The 18,817-nt window shown below is 33.2% G+C and overlaps 4 protein-coding genes across 4 annotated transcripts in view; all 4 read right to left on the bottom strand.

The window, feature by feature from the left end:
• Nucleotides 1-28: 28 nt before the first annotated feature.
• LOC111714095 (voltage-dependent anion-selective channel protein 2) lies at nucleotides 29-2,051 on the bottom strand (the record flags this gene model as incomplete). Its single annotated transcript, XM_023489134.1, is given in 4 exon segments — nucleotides 29-45; nucleotides 503-607; nucleotides 1,056-1,154; nucleotides 1,945-2,051. Coding segments are annotated over 4 exon segments (278 nt in total), but the record flags the coding sequence as incomplete, so codon positions are not given.
• Nucleotides 2,052-2,077: 26 nt separating this feature from the next.
• Nucleotides 2,078-13,254, bottom strand: LOC111714093 (probable enoyl-CoA hydratase echA8). The gene is made up of 13 exons (XM_023489132.1): nucleotides 13,176-13,254; nucleotides 12,655-12,744; nucleotides 11,908-12,024; nucleotides 11,140-11,249; nucleotides 8,947-9,047; nucleotides 7,090-7,187; nucleotides 6,885-6,962; nucleotides 5,657-5,726; nucleotides 5,231-5,279; nucleotides 4,572-4,668; nucleotides 3,942-4,018; nucleotides 2,845-2,901; nucleotides 2,078-2,393 (listed from the first exon to the last, which is right to left on the bottom strand). Exons 1-13 carry the CDS (start codon nucleotides 13,217-13,219, stop codon nucleotides 2,320-2,322), a joined length of 1,062 nt encoding a protein of 353 aa, XP_023344900.1. The 5' UTR covers nucleotides 13,220-13,254; the 3' UTR covers nucleotides 2,078-2,319.
• LOC111714100 (probable Ufm1-specific protease) lies at nucleotides 13,227-18,396 on the bottom strand. Its single transcript, XM_023489140.1, has 10 exons — nucleotides 18,121-18,396; nucleotides 17,913-18,024; nucleotides 17,401-17,490; nucleotides 17,066-17,117; nucleotides 16,878-16,935; nucleotides 16,166-16,205; nucleotides 15,788-15,867; nucleotides 14,507-14,597; nucleotides 13,738-13,781; nucleotides 13,227-13,631 (listed from the first exon to the last, which is right to left on the bottom strand). The coding sequence occupies exons 1-10, from the start codon at nucleotides 18,173-18,175 to the stop codon at nucleotides 13,558-13,560; spliced, it is 696 nt and encodes a 231-aa protein (XP_023344908.1). The 5' UTR covers nucleotides 18,176-18,396; the 3' UTR covers nucleotides 13,227-13,557.
• LOC111714096 (mediator of RNA polymerase II transcription subunit 23-like) overlaps nucleotides 18,392-18,817 on the bottom strand; it is a 35,276-nt gene continuing 34,850 nt past the window's right edge. Inside the window, exon 39 of the mRNA XM_023489135.1 lies at nucleotides 18,392-18,440. Coding sequence (XP_023344903.1) covers nucleotides 18,407-18,440 — 34 coding nt within the window. The 3' untranslated portion in view covers nucleotides 18,392-18,406. The remainder of the gene's footprint in view (nucleotides 18,441-18,817) is intronic.

The raw sequence follows: 18,817 nt of genomic DNA, 5'->3' as shown, positions 1-18,817 counted from the left end.
TAGCGTTGTATCCATCGTAATTTTCAACCCGTTCATTAACAAGTCCTGAAGTTCAAACAAGTTAAAAAATAGGCAAAAAAAACAGAAAAAATCTAGAGAAGTAAGAGGCAATATTTATAAAAAAAGACAATACAGGTTGAGTAAAAAAACCGGGATAGAGATTTTTGCACAAAATTTTACAAATTTTTGTTTGCAAAAATTTTATGTGTACATTTTATGTATAAAAACATTTAATTAGGACAAAAAAAATTTAAAAGTATTTTTGGAACATTGAACAAAATATTTTAGACACCAATATTTTTTGAAAAAATTAAATTCTTTAAAAATTGATGGGAAAATGTTTATTTTCAATTGTGTTCCAAAAATTCATAAAAATTCATAAATAATGAAAAGAGATATGACAAAAAAATCACAATTTTTTTTATGGAAAAAGGCAAACTATAAAAAAAAGCGAATAACAACAAAAACAGACAAAAACCAAACCCTATAATAAAACACTAACCTGAAATTCAAACTTTGAAGCGAGTATATTGGAAGTACTCCATTTAGTTGAGATTAATGCTTTATAATCTTTCAACTCATACTTCCCTTCAAAACTACCAGACACCTAGACAAACAAACAAATCTTAAAGGGACTGTAAACGTAATTTCAAGGGACCCTCCATGCCCAATTCACAACGGCACCCTTTAAACTTTGATGATTGTCGGTTTTATTGCTGGAAAAGTGTTATATTCTGATTATTTACTCTATTATTTCTGAAGCAGAAATACGCAAGGTAATTTGTAAATTAAATTTGAAAATAATCAATGTTCAAAGAACATGATTGATCTTATCTGATCTTTATTTGATCAAGGCTTCCCTTTAAAAGTGACTTTCGGATTTAAGCTACAGCGGTAATGAATGAAACTGGCAGAATTCGACAAATAAAAAATAACAACAATATCCTCCATACTGTTACTTATACAGAATTTTAAAGGGTTCCGTTGAAAATCCTTAAAATGTAGGGTTACATGAAAATACATGTACAGTCCCTTTAAATATATATAATTCTCACCTTGCCTGACTCCTTGTTAGATATTCCTGATGAGATGAATTCAAGTCCTGAACTTGTTCTAGTCTTCACGTCCAACTTTACCAAACCAAAATGGAATCCCTTGACAAAACATATATTAGAAATAAAGTCAGATTTAATTTTTTGATTTCATGTTTGAACTCTAGTTATGTACTGTTTGAACTCTAGTTATGTACTGTTTGAAGTCTAGTTATGTACTGTTAGAACTCTAGTTATGTACTGTTTGAACTCTAGTTATGTACTGTTTGAACTCTCGTTATGTACTGTTTGAAGTCTAGTTATGTACTGTTAGAACTCTAGTTATGTACTGTTTGAACTCTAGTTATGTACTGTTAGAACTCTAGTTATGTACTGATAGAACTCTAGTTATGTTTTGTTTGAACTCTCGTTATGTACTGTTTGAACTCTAGTTATGTACTGTTTGAACTCTAGTTATGTACTGTTTGAACTCTAGTTATGTACTGTTTGAACTCTAGTTATGTACTGTTTGAACTCTAGTTATGTACTGTTTGAATTCTAGTTATGTACAGTTTGAACTCTAGTTATGTACAGTTTGAACTCTAGTTATGTACTGTTTGAACTCTAGTTATATACTGTTTGAACTCTAGTTATGTAGTGTTTGAACTCTAGATATGTACTGTTTGATCTCTAGTTATGTACTGTTTGAAGTCTATTTATTTACTGTTTGAAGTCTAGTTATGTTCTGTTTAAACTCTAGTTATGTACTGTTTGAACTATAGTTATGTACTGTTTGAACTCTAGTTATGTACTGTTTGAACTCTAGTTTTGTACTGTTTGAACTCTAGTTATGTACTGTTTGAACTCTAGTTCTGTACTATTTGAACTCTAGTTATGTACTGTTTGAACCGACCTTCCCGAATACATCTCTGGTTTGTTTACCAAGATCTGCGTACAGTGGAGGAACCATTTTAGTTCTGTAAAAAATATTTTTATTTTGTAACTTTCTTCTTTTTTTTAAATATTTTATTATCTTTAGTTCCTGGCTTTTCAATAAAAAATTTATCATGGTTTGAAATGTAACAACATTTTTGTTAAGCTATATTGTTTGATTGCACGAATGGCTTTGATTTAGGCATACATACAATTTATAATGAAACTGAAATTTAGTAAAAATCTAATTTTTCTCCAAAAAGAAATTTAAATTAAAGTATTTTGTTTCAAAGATTATGTTTGACTTGACATTGATAATAATGGTTAAATATAATTTTTAAACTGTATTATTTTTTTATTTTTTCTCTTCCTCTTTCTTTTTCTTCTTCATTTCCTCTAGTTCAATTTGCCAGTCTGTTTTGGAACTTACTAAAAATATAAATCCTACTTTTACATTCTAATTGTATAGGTTCTGTACTCTGTAGGCGTAAACAAAGTGACCCTCCATTTACAGAGTGGAATGTCTGATTCACAACAGTACGGTAGCATCGAAACCGTTATCTGAGTAACAATGAGAAAGATCTGGGTATTTGTTTATTTAGAAGTTTTAAAATTTAGACAATTTTCGTCGTTATCTTTCTGCAATTCACATTCACAGAGCAATGTTTAGCTGGTAAAACTAGGATATCTCCATTATCCATAATCAGACAAAGGTTTAAAGGTTACCATTGTAAATCCGACATGCCACTGTATGGAGGGTAACTTGATATTTTATCCCATATCTTTATCTATATCATCGACAAATTATCCAATAGAAAAACAGAGGAAACAACATTTTCTTTTCTGAATTTTGATAAGAAAATAATATTTAAAATCCTACCATCATGTACATTAAATTTTCCTCCTCGGCCCAACCCTGCAGCAAACTTTTTAGCTCCTGGAAAATTTTTAAAATGTTTAAATTTCAAACCAATTTAAAAAGATATTAAATAATTAAAATATTTGTTGAGCTCTTTTTGATTTGTAGGCACTGCCATCTTGATACATGTAAATCCCAGTTATAGGACAAGCCAGGCGGATTCGGCGACTTTAAAAGTCGTTTTTTAAATAAAAAATTTAAATTTAGCCTATCATGAGGCGGAATTAATCCCAGTACAGTACGAGGATAGGGACCGACCGGTACGAATTTTGTAGAGGCTTCATTATCTGACATTCTGAGATGTTTTAAAATTTTGTTAAACACTTTGGAAGTCACTTTTTATAAAAAGAGGAAAATCTCCTAATTATGTTAAATCATGTACACATTATCGCTGGTGAAAGCAACAAATAAAAACCTAACATAAATAGTAAATACTGCATAGAAATTTTTCGTTCCAATTTTACTTTACAAACTTTTTCGCGAAATTTCGCATTTTTTCGCGAAAATGAATTATGCGAAATAAATACGAAATTTGGCGAAAATACTTTACGCGAAATTTCGCGAAAAAAACCATGCGTTGTAGCTGCAACAATTAATTGCACAAACAAGACTGTGGAATTATCTGCTCTGAGAGCTCAGCACTAGAGAGTTTTATCATATCATAAGTAATAATTTCTCTTCCGTACTTCGCAAAATTTTCTCATTTTCCCCCACCAAAATTTACGCATTTATTTTTCGCGATTAAAGCAAAATTTCGCGAAAAAAGCGAAAATGTTCGCATTTTTTTTCCAGCGAACAAAATACAAAAAATGCGAAAATATCGGCAAATTTTTTTTTCGCGAAACGATTAATCCTTTACGCTGGAAACCCTAATAGAGTGCCATGAAGGGCCCTTACCGCCCAGCTATTTTATGAAATATTAAAATTTTCCGTCACTTATAGAAAAAAGCATGAAATTCATATGATTTAGGTAATTTTAAAATCTTGTCACAAATCTCTTATGTTTTAATTTACAATAAATGCCGCGTAGATTGAGGACGACTTATATTCATCTGTACCTGAAACTGCCTCAGTAGTTAGAACACTCGCAGCATTTAGGGATTCGTACTCCATAGAGTCCTCGAAATTGGATCGACTTCATAAAACAGGAGATAAATAAGATTTGATGATTAATTTTCTGTACTTGAAGGGAAAATTATTATTATAATTATTAAATAAAATAGTCAACCATCATCCCGTGGGAGTCAGGGTTAAGCTCTCATCTAAACACACCACCATAACGGTTGGCAGGGCGTCACTGGCATGTTTTAATTAAACAAAGTGTGAAGGAACAGGCAAGAGTCAAGGTGGGCTGGGCTGCCTTAAAACAGGCAGCACACTCTCTCATTATTATCATTATTATTATTATCATTATCATTATCATTATCATTATCATTATTATTACTATTATTATTATTATCATTATCATCACTAACATCATTATCATCATCATCATCATCAATATTATCAGTATAATAATTATGATTATTATTATTATCAATACTATCATTATTATCAATACTATCATTATTATCAATACTATCATTATTATCATTATAATCATTATTATTTTATTATCAATATTATCATTATTATCATCATTATCATTATTATTATTATTATCATTATCATCATTATTACTAATTAACCTGAATGTAGAGTTGTATGCTGAGGCTCTATCCACCTTCAAGCACTCCTGGGGAAACTTGACGATTTCCTTCGCCAGGTTCACAGCTTGACCAAACACTGAGGAAAAATAATTAAATTAACCCATTTCTGACTTTTACAGGGACAGTCGACGAAATTCAAGCGACCTTGATTTAACTGCATGCCCAATTCACATAGGTACCCTTTAAACCTTCTTCTGAGCCGAAATAACGAAAAAAACACTGTTTTTTATTATTTCCAAAATTAACTTGTGCTTCTATGCATCAGAGGCAAAGTAAGAAATGGACAGAATTTAATCATTTTTTACATTGACATGAGAAAACGGCGAGATCTTCATCATTGTTACTCAGATAAGAAATGTAAAGGATATTGTTGTAAATCTAATATAAAACTTGAATCTAGGTTTACAGTCTGTTTTAGACCTAGAAAATAATAACAATAAATTCATCAAATCTAGGTTTACAGTCTGTTTTAGACCTAGAAAATAATAACAATAAATTCATCAACTCTATACAAAATATTTGATATATGATAACTTTCATTTTAATCTATATTTTCAGAAATATTATCACAATTATCAATATTATTATTACTTTTATCCTTATTATCGTTATCAACATGGCTTTAAGATTACTTATACCTGTTCCAGTACTAACAACCCGATTAGCTAGACCCCAGTCTAAAGCTTCCTAGGAAATAACAATGAAGTATCTGTTAGAATATATCCTACTGTTGTGTTCGACCAATCTAATACTCTGTTAGAATTAGCTATCACTGATCAGTCCTTATTTGCTAAATGGATATATTGCTACATTTAGTTTCTTAAAGTTGAACGGAAACAAGTTTAGTACAATGAACTTCTTGCAGTACAATTACGGTATATAGAGAGAGCAAACAGTTAATCTTTCTTTTTCAAATTTTTCATTTGACTTTCAGAGGCGGTTCATGAGGTTGTTCTTGACAAAATAGGAAAATGGTATTTAAACACGCTAATTTTTATAAAATTGTTTTGAACAGTACAGATCTAACTTGTGAACAATACCTTTAACATAAAGAATATATTTACCCTTGGTTCAATTAACCGTCCTGTGAGAATAAGATCCATAGCTCTCCCGAATCCGATTATTTGAGGAAGTCTGAAACATGAGTTTAAAGGAAATGTAGATTTGATTACAAGTAACCCTTCAAATAAACGGCCTTCACCTTAACGGCGCCCTAAAACCTTTATCAAGCAACAATGAGAAAGATATCTTTGGTTTTTTTAGTTAAATTATGTTGACTTCTTACTTTGTTTCACCTGTAGAAACCCGAAACCCATAAATACCAAATTTTCTGATAGAAAACCAAGAATTCTTCATCTGGGTTTGGGTCAAATGATCAGAATTAAATACTTTTTGAGTCAGGAAATCTATTGTATCTATTGTATCTTCCACATTTTTGATTAGATTAAGGTTTCAAGGGTACCGTTGTAAATCGGCCATTGTCATCTTTCCATGGAGGATCAGTTGAAGGCTTACAGTCCCTTTAAATAGTAACATTTTGAATCGGACATGCCTCTCTTTTAAATAAAGGATCACTTGAAATTACGTCTAAAGCATCCTAAAAATATCTATATTTATGTATTTTTTATATAACACAATAACAAAAACATAGAGGTCATTGGAAGGTCAAACGCTGGATTTGTTGCTGCTACTGTATTTCCTGGGTTCCTAGCTTTCGTTTGATATGCAAAAAGCCATAGTTTAAACATTTTCATTTTGGAGGTAATTTTAGGTCATTAGAGGTCGTTATAGGTCATTAGAGGGTCAAAGACTAGATTCGTTGCTTCTACTGTATTTCCTGGGTTCCTAGCTTTCGTTTGACATGCATAAAGCCATAATTGAAACATTTTCTATTTGTTGGGTTCATTAGAGGTCATTGAGGTCATTAAAAATTCAATTCAATTTTATTTGAGGAAATTCGAACACAAATTTGGCTTGCAGCCAAAAAATTGGAAGATTTAAACTAAAAATGAAGGCAGGGACCCCCCCCCCCTCATCAAACAGGACAATTCCTCCATCCCCTAGCTTTACAAGAATATTTGGCTGGAGAAAATGTCACTTTTTAAGATTTGGAATTGAAAAAAAAGTTTTCGTTTTAAAACGGAAAACGAACTTTTAGTTAATTGTTTTGAAAATTATCAAACGGCTACTTTTCAGAACGATCGTTTATAAATCATAAAAAATATTTTTACGTTAAAAAAAAGCGAAAAACGCGAAGTTTCTCTTCTTAAGACACAGTCCTATATTATTTACCTGACGGTTCCACCATCTATGAGAGGAACTCCGAATCTTCTGTTTAAAAATCCTAGTTTAGCGTTCTCCTCTACAACCCTTCAGTATCATTATTATTATTACTATTACCATCATTATTATAATTATCATATTTATTATTACTATTAGAAGCAATCATTCAAAACTTTAAAAATCTTTTTAAATTTAATATAACAAAATATTCAACCTTAGATCACACATTATGGCGAGTTCTAGCCCCCCTGCTACACAATATCCATCCACAGCTGCTATAACCGGTTTAGTCAACGCCATCTTGGTTGGTCCCTAAACACGTGGTCTGTTAATCTATTTCCGGTTTAGTCAACGCCATCTTGGTTGGACCCTAAACACGTGGTCTGTTAATCTATTTCCGGTTTAGTCAACGCCATCTTGGTTGGACCCTAAGCATGTGGTCTGTTAATCTATTTCCGGTTTAGTCAACGCAATCTTAGTTGGACCCTAAACATGTGGTCTGTTAATCTATTTCCGGTTTAGTCAACGCCATCTTGGTTGGACCCTAAGCATGTGGTCTGTTAATCTATTTCCGGTTTAGTCAACGCAATCTTAGTTGGACCCTAAACATGTGGTCTGTTAATCTATTTCCGGTTTAGTCAACGCCATCTTGGTTGGACCCTAAACATGTGGTCTGTTAATCTATTTCCGGTTTAGTCAACGCCATCTTGGTTGGACCCTAAACACGTGGTCTGTTAATATATTTCCGGTTTAGTCAACGCCATCTTGGTTGGACCCCAAACACGTGGTCTGTTAATATATTTCCGGTTTAGTCAACGCCATCTTGGTTGGACCCTAAACATGTGGTCTGTTAATCTATTTCCGGTTTAGTCAACGCCATCTTGGTTGGACCCCAAACACGTGGTCTGTTAATATATTTCCGGTTTAGTCAACGCCATCTTAGTTGGACCCTAAACATGTGGTCTATTAATCTATCTCCGGTTTAGTCAACGCCATCTTGGTTGGACCCTAAACATGTGGTCTGTTAATCTATTTCCGGTTTAGTCAACGCCATCTTAGTTGGACCCTAAACACGTGGTCTATTAATCTATTTCCGGTTTAGTCAACGCCATCTTGGCTGGACCCTAAACATGTGGTCTGTTAATCTATTTCCGGTTTAGTCAACGCCATCTTGGTTGGACCCTAAACACGTGGTCTGTAAATCTATTTCCGGTTTAGTCAACGCCATCTTAGTTGGACCCTAAACATGTGGTCTATTAATCTATTTCCGGTTTACTTAACAGTTTCATCAATGCCATCTTTGTTAAATGCTAGAAGTAAACAGTAAATTGGGTCAACCCCATCTCATTTAGACCATTGCATTGTCCCTGGTCCATCAGTATTTAATGAACCCTACCATCGGTCACTGGTCCATGAATATTTAATAAACCCTACCATTGGTCCCTGGTCCATCAGTATTTAATGAACCCTACCATTGGTCCCTGGTCCATCAGTATTTAATAAACCCTACCATTGGTCCCTGGTCCATCAGTATTTAATGAACCCTACCATCCGTCCCTGGTCCATCAGTATTTAATAAATCCTACCATTGGTCCTGGTCCATCAGTATTTAATTAATCCTACCATTGGTTCTTGGTCCATCAGTATTCAATATATCCTACCATTGGTCCCTGGTCCATCAGTATTTAATATATCCTACCATTGGTCCCTGGTCCATGAGTATTTAATAAATCCTACCATTGGTCCCTGGTTCATCAGTATTTAATAAATCCTACCATTGGTCCTGGTCCATCAGTATTTAATAAATCCTACCATTGGTCCTGGTCCATCAGTATTTAATAAATCCTACCATTGGTCCCTGGTCCATCAGTATAAATCCTACCATTGGTCCTGGTCCATCAGTATTTAATAAATCCTACCATTGGTCCCTGGTCCATCAGTATTTAATAAATCCTACCATTGGTCCCTGGTCCATCAGTATTTAATTAATCCTACCATTGGTCCTTGGTCCATCAGTATTTAATATATCCTACCGTTGGTCCCTGGTCCATCAGTATTTAATATATCCTACCATTGGTCCCTGGTCCATTAGTATTTCTGCCACTTTATTTGCAATTCCATCTTGAAGATCGGACAGTTCTTCTAGATCATACCCAGCACAGAAACTTCCACCTGAATGCGTACAGAGTTACCCACAAAGAATGAATCTTTAATGACGACCTAAAACTCTTTAAATAATACGACCCAAAGGTTGTATTTATTCTTTGCCTTGTAATGCCACACTAGATGATTTGGCATAGAATATGACACTTTTTTACAACTACAGAGGGCCAAGATTGCTAGAAACAAAACTAAATAAATTCAATAAAGTTGTCTCTGAAGTCCCATTCTTTGTGGACAACCCTGTAATAATAGTAAAAGGGATTGAAAGATTTATGAAATTAAATGATTGCTTTACACAATTAAATGAAAACATGAAAACATCTTTAAAGAGTACATAAGTATCATACAGTACACATTAGTATCATTGAGTACAGCACTGTACAATACAGTACAATTAGCCATAAACAAACAAACAAACAAACAAACAATCAACCATCATTCCGTAGAAGTCAGGGCTGAGACCTCATTAAAAATAGCCACACTGGCTATTAATGTACCAATTGGTGACACACTGTCTAGTGTGGCCAACTGTCGAAGTACAGACCAATGACTTAAGCCACCGCCCAACTGCACACTAACAGTCCCCTGGAGTAGTCCATCTCGGTACTACCCCAGTATGAAGTTGTTAAAAAGTTTATTAATTTATTATTAGTTAATTGATTAAATATATGATTGTTTGACAAAAACCCCACCTGGAAAGCTGAGGACCTACAGCTGACCTACATGGCTTGCTACCAGCCAGGACTCCAATAACACTGCCATTTTCCTCCCCCTTTCAAGTAGGATTACTTGGTCCGACCCATCCCCCCCAAGATAAGCTCTGAGAATCTGCCAAAAAGGTTTCTTACCATGTACAACAGAATTTGAGTGGTAATCAGCTATCCCAAAATCCCTACGCTGTGCCGCCACACATGGGCAAATAAGGACCACGTGAGACTCTACCAGCCTGGCACGGACACCATTAGAGAGACACCATGGGCAAAAAGCGTGGGTACAGCCGTACCTGTCCTTGTACCTGTTACCTAATTCTGTGTTACCAGCTCGAACCCTGCACAAAGTCTTACTCGCCCTGGAGTCATTCACAAAACCTTGAAGTCGGAACCACTTCCATGGCTGGGAGGCTGCAACAACAGAGGAATGACCCCTTTTGGTTGATACAACAAAGCTCACAGCTCTATCTGACATTGCTTTCTGCAGCTCCTTCTTGCTTGAAAACGTTGCAATGGTCCTGACATCCCTCTGGATCTCCACCCAGGATTTCACCCATGGGTCTGTAGGGTATTCTAGTAGTTCCCGTAACACCTCCATTAGATTGGTATTGAACTTGGACTTCAGAATATTCCAGATGAACAAAGCCTGTCTGGTCTGAATTCTGTGTGTCATAGGCATGAGGCCCGCATCCATCCAGGAGAGAACCTTAGAGGATGAGGGAGGTATCTGCAAGATGAATCTACCCACCATGCCTTGTAGTCTTTCTAGCTCTACAATAGTAGCTTTCTTAAGAGTCACAGCCTCCACACAATACAGAATTGACGGGATGGCGCATGACTCCCAGAGTCTCTTGGCAACCATGGCCCTATCAAGAACACCCCTTGACAGGTTCATGATTGCATAATCATAATTTGTGGCCTTCCGGATCATGTCCTTCTCATACACCCCTATCATAGACCTACCACGCACATGGATAGTCACCCCTAAATACTTGGCCACTAATATCTCCTCAATAGTGACGTTATCTACCTTCCACGAAATCTCATTTGGGGCATTGGTAAGGATGTAAGTCTTTGAGGTTGCAAGCTTCATGTGCATATCCATGCAGAATCTTGAAACAATTCTAAGAAGCTTGTTCATTCCTCTCTTAGGGGTTCTTGGTAGCAAGAGCAGGTCATCTGCGAAGAAGATAGCTGTTATCATAACCTTCCCTAATTTAACTCCAATCTAATGAAGTACAGCACAGTGCAATAAAGTGCAATTACCTATACCAAGAAGTACAGCACAGTACAATAAAGTACAATTATCTATCCCAAGAAGTACAACACAGTGCAATAAAGTGCAATTACCTATCCCAAGAAGTACAACACAGTACAATAAGTACAATTACCTATCCCATGAAGTACAGCACAGTACATGTCCTCATCAGCTTCAAACTCAAGAAAAGCATTCTTCAAAAGTTCTCCCGTCTCAGTATTAACACAGTTTCGTTTATTCGGTCTAATAAAACATTTTAATTTATTTTTCATAACATTTTTCATTATTAGAAATTAGTGAAAACTTAATTTTTATAATAATAATCAAATTTGTTTTTATGATTATTGAAAATTTAGTTTTTATAATTATTGATAATTTAGTTTTTATAATTATTGATAATTTAGTTTTTATAATTATTGATAATTTAGTTTTTATAATTATTGATAATTTAGTTTTCATGATCATTCATAGTTTAGTTCCTTATAATTATTGATAATTTCAGGGGACGACAGTTCCAAGCAGTGCTTGAGTCACAAACCTGACAGTTTGGGCACAAATATTGTTAAAGATAATTCTAATACGCTCAGAGTCAAGTCTTGACCAGTTTGGAACTTTCTTCCCCTGAATAATCTAATATTTCATAATCTAATTTTTGTAATTTTTAATAATTTATTTTCTAATGATTATAAAGAAAAACATGATTAATAAGTTATTATTAATGTGTCTCTACCTATTAATGATTATAAAGAATAAGATGATTAATAAGTTATATGTGTCTCTACCTATTAATGATTATAAAGAATAAGATGATTAATAAGTTATTATTGATGTGTCTACTCTCTACCTATTAATGATTATAAAGAATAAGATCATTAATATGTTATTATTGATGTGTCTCTACCTATTAATGCCGATTGTCATGATATGCAACGAAGGAAGACGTTCTACAATGACTAACTGCTCCGCCTCCTCCGCCCCCTCTTCTCCGCCTCCCTGGCTTACATCTTCAGACAAATATCTAAATTTGTAAAATTATGATAAAATGTTGAATACCTGTTCAATCTAAAGTAAGTTATTTTACAATTTAACATGTTTTACTTTAAATAAATTCCTTTTTAAAGAGTTTTTCAGAAGACATTTTTTTAAAATTTCTATAATGCAGCCAAATACACTAGATGTCGTCTTTTCAAGATTTAGGGTTTTTTTGTTCACAATAACCCTGAGGCAGAAGCCCAAAGGAATTACGCGCATGCTCTCTCTCTGTCTTTTAATTCTGCGCAATATGCTCGTAACTCCTTTGGGCTTCTGCCTCAGGGTTATTGTGAACAAAAAAAAAACCTAAATCTAGAAAAGACGACATCTAGTGTTCTATCTGTTTTCTTATTAATCTATGCTTTTGCCTTTCTCCCTGTAGGTGTAAAATCAAAAGTAGAGGAACCAAGCTATAACAATGTGGTTCAGTAATTATGTATAAATTTTCCTCTTGTCTACATTGAAATGATACAAAACTTTTTTAAATGGTTCAATGTTCTGAAAAACGACTTTAAAATGATAGTTCATAAACAAAACGGATCAAGAGGTTCATAAGAGTTATGACCGGACATCCAAACAAACAAACAGAGATTATAAAGATAGATAAGATACTGACCTTGTTTGTTGATATAAAGCGGATTGAAGGATTCCGGATGGATTAGAGCAAAGAATAGGAATAGAACTAGCAGAGGCTCTAAATGGTATTCTAAAAATAATAAAAAATCTTAAAATTAACTTTTAGCCTTTTCTTCTTTCCTTCTTATACTCACATTTATAGTTTTATTTCCCTAGTCTATTCGTCTACAAGTCTGTTTGTCCATTAGTCTTTTAGTCCACACGTTTATTTGTCCATTAGTTTAATAGTAAATAAGTCGGCTCCAAGGCTCTAAGTCTACAAGTCTACAAGTCTACAAGTCTACAAGTCTACAAGTCTGCAAGTCTGCAAGTCTGCAAGTCTGCAAATCTCCAAGTCTCCAAGTCTCCAAGTCTCCAAGTCTCCACGTCTCCACAAGTCTCCAAGTCTCCAAGTCTCCAAGTCTCCAAGTCTCCAAGTCTCCAAGTCTCCAAGTCTCCAAGTCTCCAAGTCTCCAAGTCTCCAAGTCTCCAAGTCTACAAGTCTCCTTTCTAATTTCCTACCTTCGACTTTGTAGTCTTAGAAGTTTACTTAAATTTCTTGACATTTTAAAATCTGAAAAATTATGAATTAAGTTTTTTGATTAAAAAATTTACTAATCAAATCAAAATAGACATTTAAAGACGCCCTACTTCCATACATATGCATTTAATTAAAATCATCATAAAAGGATTCAATTTTATAGGATTGGAGTGCAAACTTCGGAAGTGGTTTCGCCGACAAAGCAACTTATTTTTCTGCAACTTAACCAATTATCATCGATTTAATATCCTTTGTCAAAAATCAATTCTTCTCCGTTTGTAAAGAATTTTTTTCTCCGGCATTTTCTCCATTCGCCAGGATATATCTTGTCCGCCATTTCAGGTTTCAACCGCTTGAAAAAGATCAAGCTTGTGGCAGAGCAAGATTGTAGAAAGATGATTCCATAAAAGTATTTATCTCTCGCCATTTTATCCAACCTGATTAGCATACACCAACATTATTATTTGTATTATAAAATTAAAATACATTATCTAAGTTAAAAATAAGTTTTAAATTTATTTTTGCTAAAAAATGTTGTGTTTCCTTGATTGATAAGAACTGAGGGGGAATGTTCCATCTCAGCTTCTCTGAATAACATTCATTCATTATTTTAGTTTTATTTTATTACAAGTTAATAATATTTTTGCAAATAGCAAAGGACTCTTACATCAAAGTTTCTCTCTTACAAAGAACATTTTTTTTGAGACGGATAAAATTTTTGAGTGGGTACAAAACACCTTAAAACATCGCCCCCAAATCTTAAAAAAATTGAAAACTTCCAAAAATGTAATTGATAACTATATCCTCTAGTTAATTTAACGAATTGTACAGGAATGGAACCCAACTTACATTGTAATGGTTTTTATAAATATTGTGGATTTTTAAAATTATATTAGTGGATTCCAATTCCAAACAATACTGTTTAACTCGGAAAAGTTAATCTTAACATTTTGATGTTGCTATACCTAAACTAAAATCTGGGCGTTTTGTACCTTTTTTTGCGACTTAAAAATTGTGTTCTGACACTTTGGGTGTTTTGTACTTTAGTCCTTTTGAAATATTTAGTCGTTTTGAATTTACAAACTGGTGTCGTAGTCCGTCGTATTTCAATCTATGCTAGATACAATAATAAAAGTAAGAAAGGTTTACACCACCAGGTTGCAAAGATACTAGGATCCTAAAATTTTAGGAAGTTAGAGGCAAGTATTCAGTTACTTTGAAAACCACATCTGAGTATGTTTGCACAGAACGGCAAAAGGTTTGGGGGTAAATTTTAAAAAATACACCCTTGGAGATAAGTATAAATACTTACTTAAAATAGTGTGGGTCCACAATAAGTAGATATTTCTTGTCTCCTACTAGTTTAGTACCAAATACACCCTTGGAAGAACAATCCTCATTACCTGACAAACATAAGGAAATTTTTAATTTTATATATTTGTTAATATTCAACAAACGTAAAAAAAATAAACCCATCGAACCCAAATACTTAGTAACATAAAATAATTTTGCCTCCAAATGTATTCATTTTATTTTGGACTTCATGCCAAAAATTGTATTTTGTAGCGAAATGAGTATTTTTCATACTGTTAAACAGATATCAAAACAATTATTATGTAAGGAAGATATCAATAATATTTTTAATAACAACAATAAAAGATTGCTTATCCTTCTGGATTCTTCATTATTATATGTTAATTATAGTTAGGAATTATAATTTTTTTTAAATTTAAAGGGGGTGACCGGCAATGAATGGTAGTTGAACTGAAGAGAGTGTAGTATTGTGGAGAAATTTGTTAGGATTTATTAGAGACATTTAAAACGTTTTAATGATGTATAACTACTGAGTTTGAGCTCAAAGTCGACGTTCAAAATCATCCATTGGTTGGTTACGTTTTGAAAACCAATTTTTTTAAATTATTAAATAACGAAGACGAAGAATGTATCAAAAATTCTACAGTAAACTAATTAAATGTTTCGGAACATATTTCTCAATAGAAATTTGATTAAAAATCAATGTTAGAATCAATTAGTTCTTTTTCATCGTTATATTGAATTTCTTATTCTTTACGAATTTGTTCGCAGATTTCTACAAATTCTTCAAATGTCGTCTTTTCAATAAAAATTCAAGAAAATCTACAGAAAATGTTTGTGTACAATGAGAGATACAGAAACTAATAACTGAAAGATTGCTTATTTTCGATGATGGGAGTTAATTTTCTATTTCTTAACCTGTTCCTAAACATCTAATAAGTTTACTGTAGAATTTTTGTTACATTTTTTTGTCGTCGTTGTTTAATAGTTCAAAAGAATCGATTCTCAAAACTTTGCGCTCAAACTCAGTAATTATACATCATTAAAACTTTGATATGTCTCAAATGAACCCGAAAAAATTTCTCCACAATACTTTACATTCTAAGTTCAACTACCATACAATGCCGGTCATTCCCTTTAAAATAAAAATTAGTCTTAGTTTTGCAACCATAATAATTTAATAATAGTAAATATAAACACTTAACCATTATTCCGTATAAATCAAGGCCGCGCCCCCTTAAAAAAACCCGCCAAAAGTACAAAAATTAATAAAACAAACCTCCCATCATAACAGGACATCTTCTAGTTCTGAAATGTTGTTGAAGAGTAGGAAATATGTTCTTTAGATCATCTCCAGACCTTATACAGGGGGATATATTTTCAAGAATTAATCCCACCGGAGGCGGAGGAAGGGGGGTGGGGGGATAATTTGGATACTCTAAGATTGGAAATTGAACATCAACTCAAAAAATTTTCATCTTTCTTTGATAATTATTCATTTCCAGACAAAAATCATTTACTCCCCAATTAATGAATAAAATAAGTTTTTGTTTTGATACAAACCATTTAACTGAAATAAATATTGCAAAAGGGGCCCAGGGTGTGTGGGGGGGGGGGTCGGGCGATTGATTTTTTAAAGGAAGTATATGCCCCTAACCTAACATGAACCATCTTCACAGGAATATCAGAGAGAGAATCTAAAAGTAAACTATAAATATCTTTATACTTGCATCAATGAAAACGTCTAATCTAGAAATAGTCGATTTTATGTGAAACTGCTTGAAAGGCTTTGTGACCTCGTAGCTCCTGTAGTTTTTGTGTAAAAAGAGGACACTGCGAAAACTGCTTCAACTCAGAATTTATTCTGGAAAAGCCAAAACTTTTTATTCAATTGCATAATAAAAAATTAAAAGATTTGCTTATTCTTCGCAAAAATATGATTAAAAAAGTAAGATATTAATCTAACCTAAAATTTACAAGAGTGTTTTCCAATAAACATGGGAATTAAAAAACGCCTTGAAAATCGATCTTTGCTTTCCAATAATGGATAAATGTAAAAGATAGCATCAAAAAATATAGTACCATTTGTTGACCTTAAAAATGTGACCTTCCATTAAATATCTCTAATAAATTAGAATCTGGACAAATTTCTCAATAACTACGTCAATTTTGAAGGCGCAAAAGTGGAAGACCACATTTTGAAAATCTTCAGACGTATAGTTTTCTGTCTCAATTAAGTCAACACTTCATTCCCGTGTTTATTTGATGTGAATGTACTAAACAAGGCCGCGTAGAACAAAGACGATATAGAGTTGTCACTCAGTTCCCATGTTTATTGGGACACTCTGTACAATTTGATATGAACGTACCTATGACTAATCCAACTTCAACACTACCAATCCATTCTCGTGATCGTTGGACCCTNNACTGGTAATTTCAAGTGGCATTCCGATTCAAACCCCTAAAAGCTTAAGTCTGAAAAATTGAAATATCAACTATCTTGTCTCCCTAAGCTTTATCAGTTACAACTGTTTAAAGCTGAATGAAAAAATAAAACAATCCACCTTGCTGGTTTATCTTCCATATTGACCAATATCTCTTGTATCTTCCTAAAATGAAATAAAAATATTTAAAAAAATAATAAATAGCAAACAATATTGACATTTGACAAGCACTTTTAAATAAGAAAAGCTTTCTAACATTTTTCTTAGTTAGTTTAAATGGTACCGTTGTGAATTCGACAATTTCTAATCGACATATCCTTAACTAAATGGAATTACGACTTCTGTCCCTTTAACATATACTTCTACAAAGTGCATTCCCAGACTTCCATTTAAAGTTTGAAAACGTTTTATAACAAATTAAAGTTATTGTTTTGATCTTGAGTTTTACCTTAAAGATGGGATCTGGATATCCTTGTTTATATTGAAATGTATCCAGGATATTATAGTTTGCGCTGTTCTGTATCCACATCCCCAACCCCTGGATAGTGGATATTAAAAAAAATTTTAATAAAAAATAATGCGCAGGTTAGAGGACTTTTCCCCAACCTGTAAAGGATGTATTAATATGTAAAATGTGCTTTGCCACTTCATTTATATCTAAATGTGTAAAAGAATTATAATCCCCGCTTTGCCTGATCAAGAGAGCATGATATATCCATAATTTTTACTTTAAACATAGATTATTTTCAATTGGAGTTTCTTCGTAAAGTGACCTGTAGATTTCTGCTTTAAAAGCAATTGAGAACTTCTAAAAACTGAACACTTTAAGCTAGAAAACGATAACAACTTCGACATTATGATTGATCAGATAAAGATTTAAAGGGTACCGGTGTGAATCGGGATTGTCTTTTTTTTAAATGGATGGTCACTTGATATTACAAAATGTATTTTAGAATATACCTGTCATCAGTGCCGTCACAGATATAATGCCAGTAATCATAATCTCCAGTTACTTCATCAATAATATCATTATCATCATGTTTATCCCCTTCAGACCATTCATGGGATTCATCTAAATCATGATCATCATGTTTAATCCCTTCTTCAGACCATTTCATCATGTCATTCAAAAACCATCAAATAATTCATATCAAGGTTTTACTCTTGCCTTTAAAGCTGTTCATCGTCTTCAAATAGCTATGCGGACTTCTCATTAAATCCATTTTATCTGATAAACAGTACAATTGAGTACAGTACAGTAACAGTAAAGTACAGATTGATATCTACAAAAAAAACCAAATAATTATAAAAAATAATACTGTATGTAAGGCAGGATTGCTTCTGCAACAATATTAAACAATTTGAAGTGGGGGATACAATAATATTACATTTAACTTAAAATTAGAATTCATTTCATTTCCAATATTTCTTCTTTTTTCTTTCTTCCTCATGATTTATTCTGTCTTGATCGGTACTTGGGCAATAAACCTGAAATTAATAAAAAGTTTCGAAACATTAATTGGAATTTGTTACACATTAAATGTTATATGCTTCATGTTTCATGTTACAATTTACATGTCATCTCATCTTTTACAAATTAAATGATTAAAGTGTCACTTAAAGGGAGGTAGGGGGGGGGGGTTATGGGTTTTATAAACAGATATTTAACAAGTGAATATGAAGTTAAGCGGTACTATTTCTATTTCTGGACCATACTTCTTAAAAGAAAGAGATGAGCTATGCTGTAGAACAGACTGCTTGGGGGATGCAATATATGTACAATGAGTGAATCGGGTTGCAGACCATGGTGGAGTTGTAGAGTAGGGCGGAGATTTATTGAGGCGGAGCTACAGAGCACGGCAAAT

The sequence above is a fragment of the Eurytemora carolleeae genome, unplaced genomic scaffold (genome assembly GCF_000591075.1).
Source record: "Eurytemora carolleeae unplaced genomic scaffold, Eaff_2.0 scaffold1437, whole genome shotgun sequence".
NCBI classification, from domain to species: Eukaryota; Metazoa; Arthropoda; class Copepoda; order Calanoida; family Temoridae; genus Eurytemora; species Eurytemora carolleeae.
The sequence above is the reverse complement of the archived record's forward strand: the minus strand, read 5'-3'. Positions and strand labels throughout refer to the sequence as shown.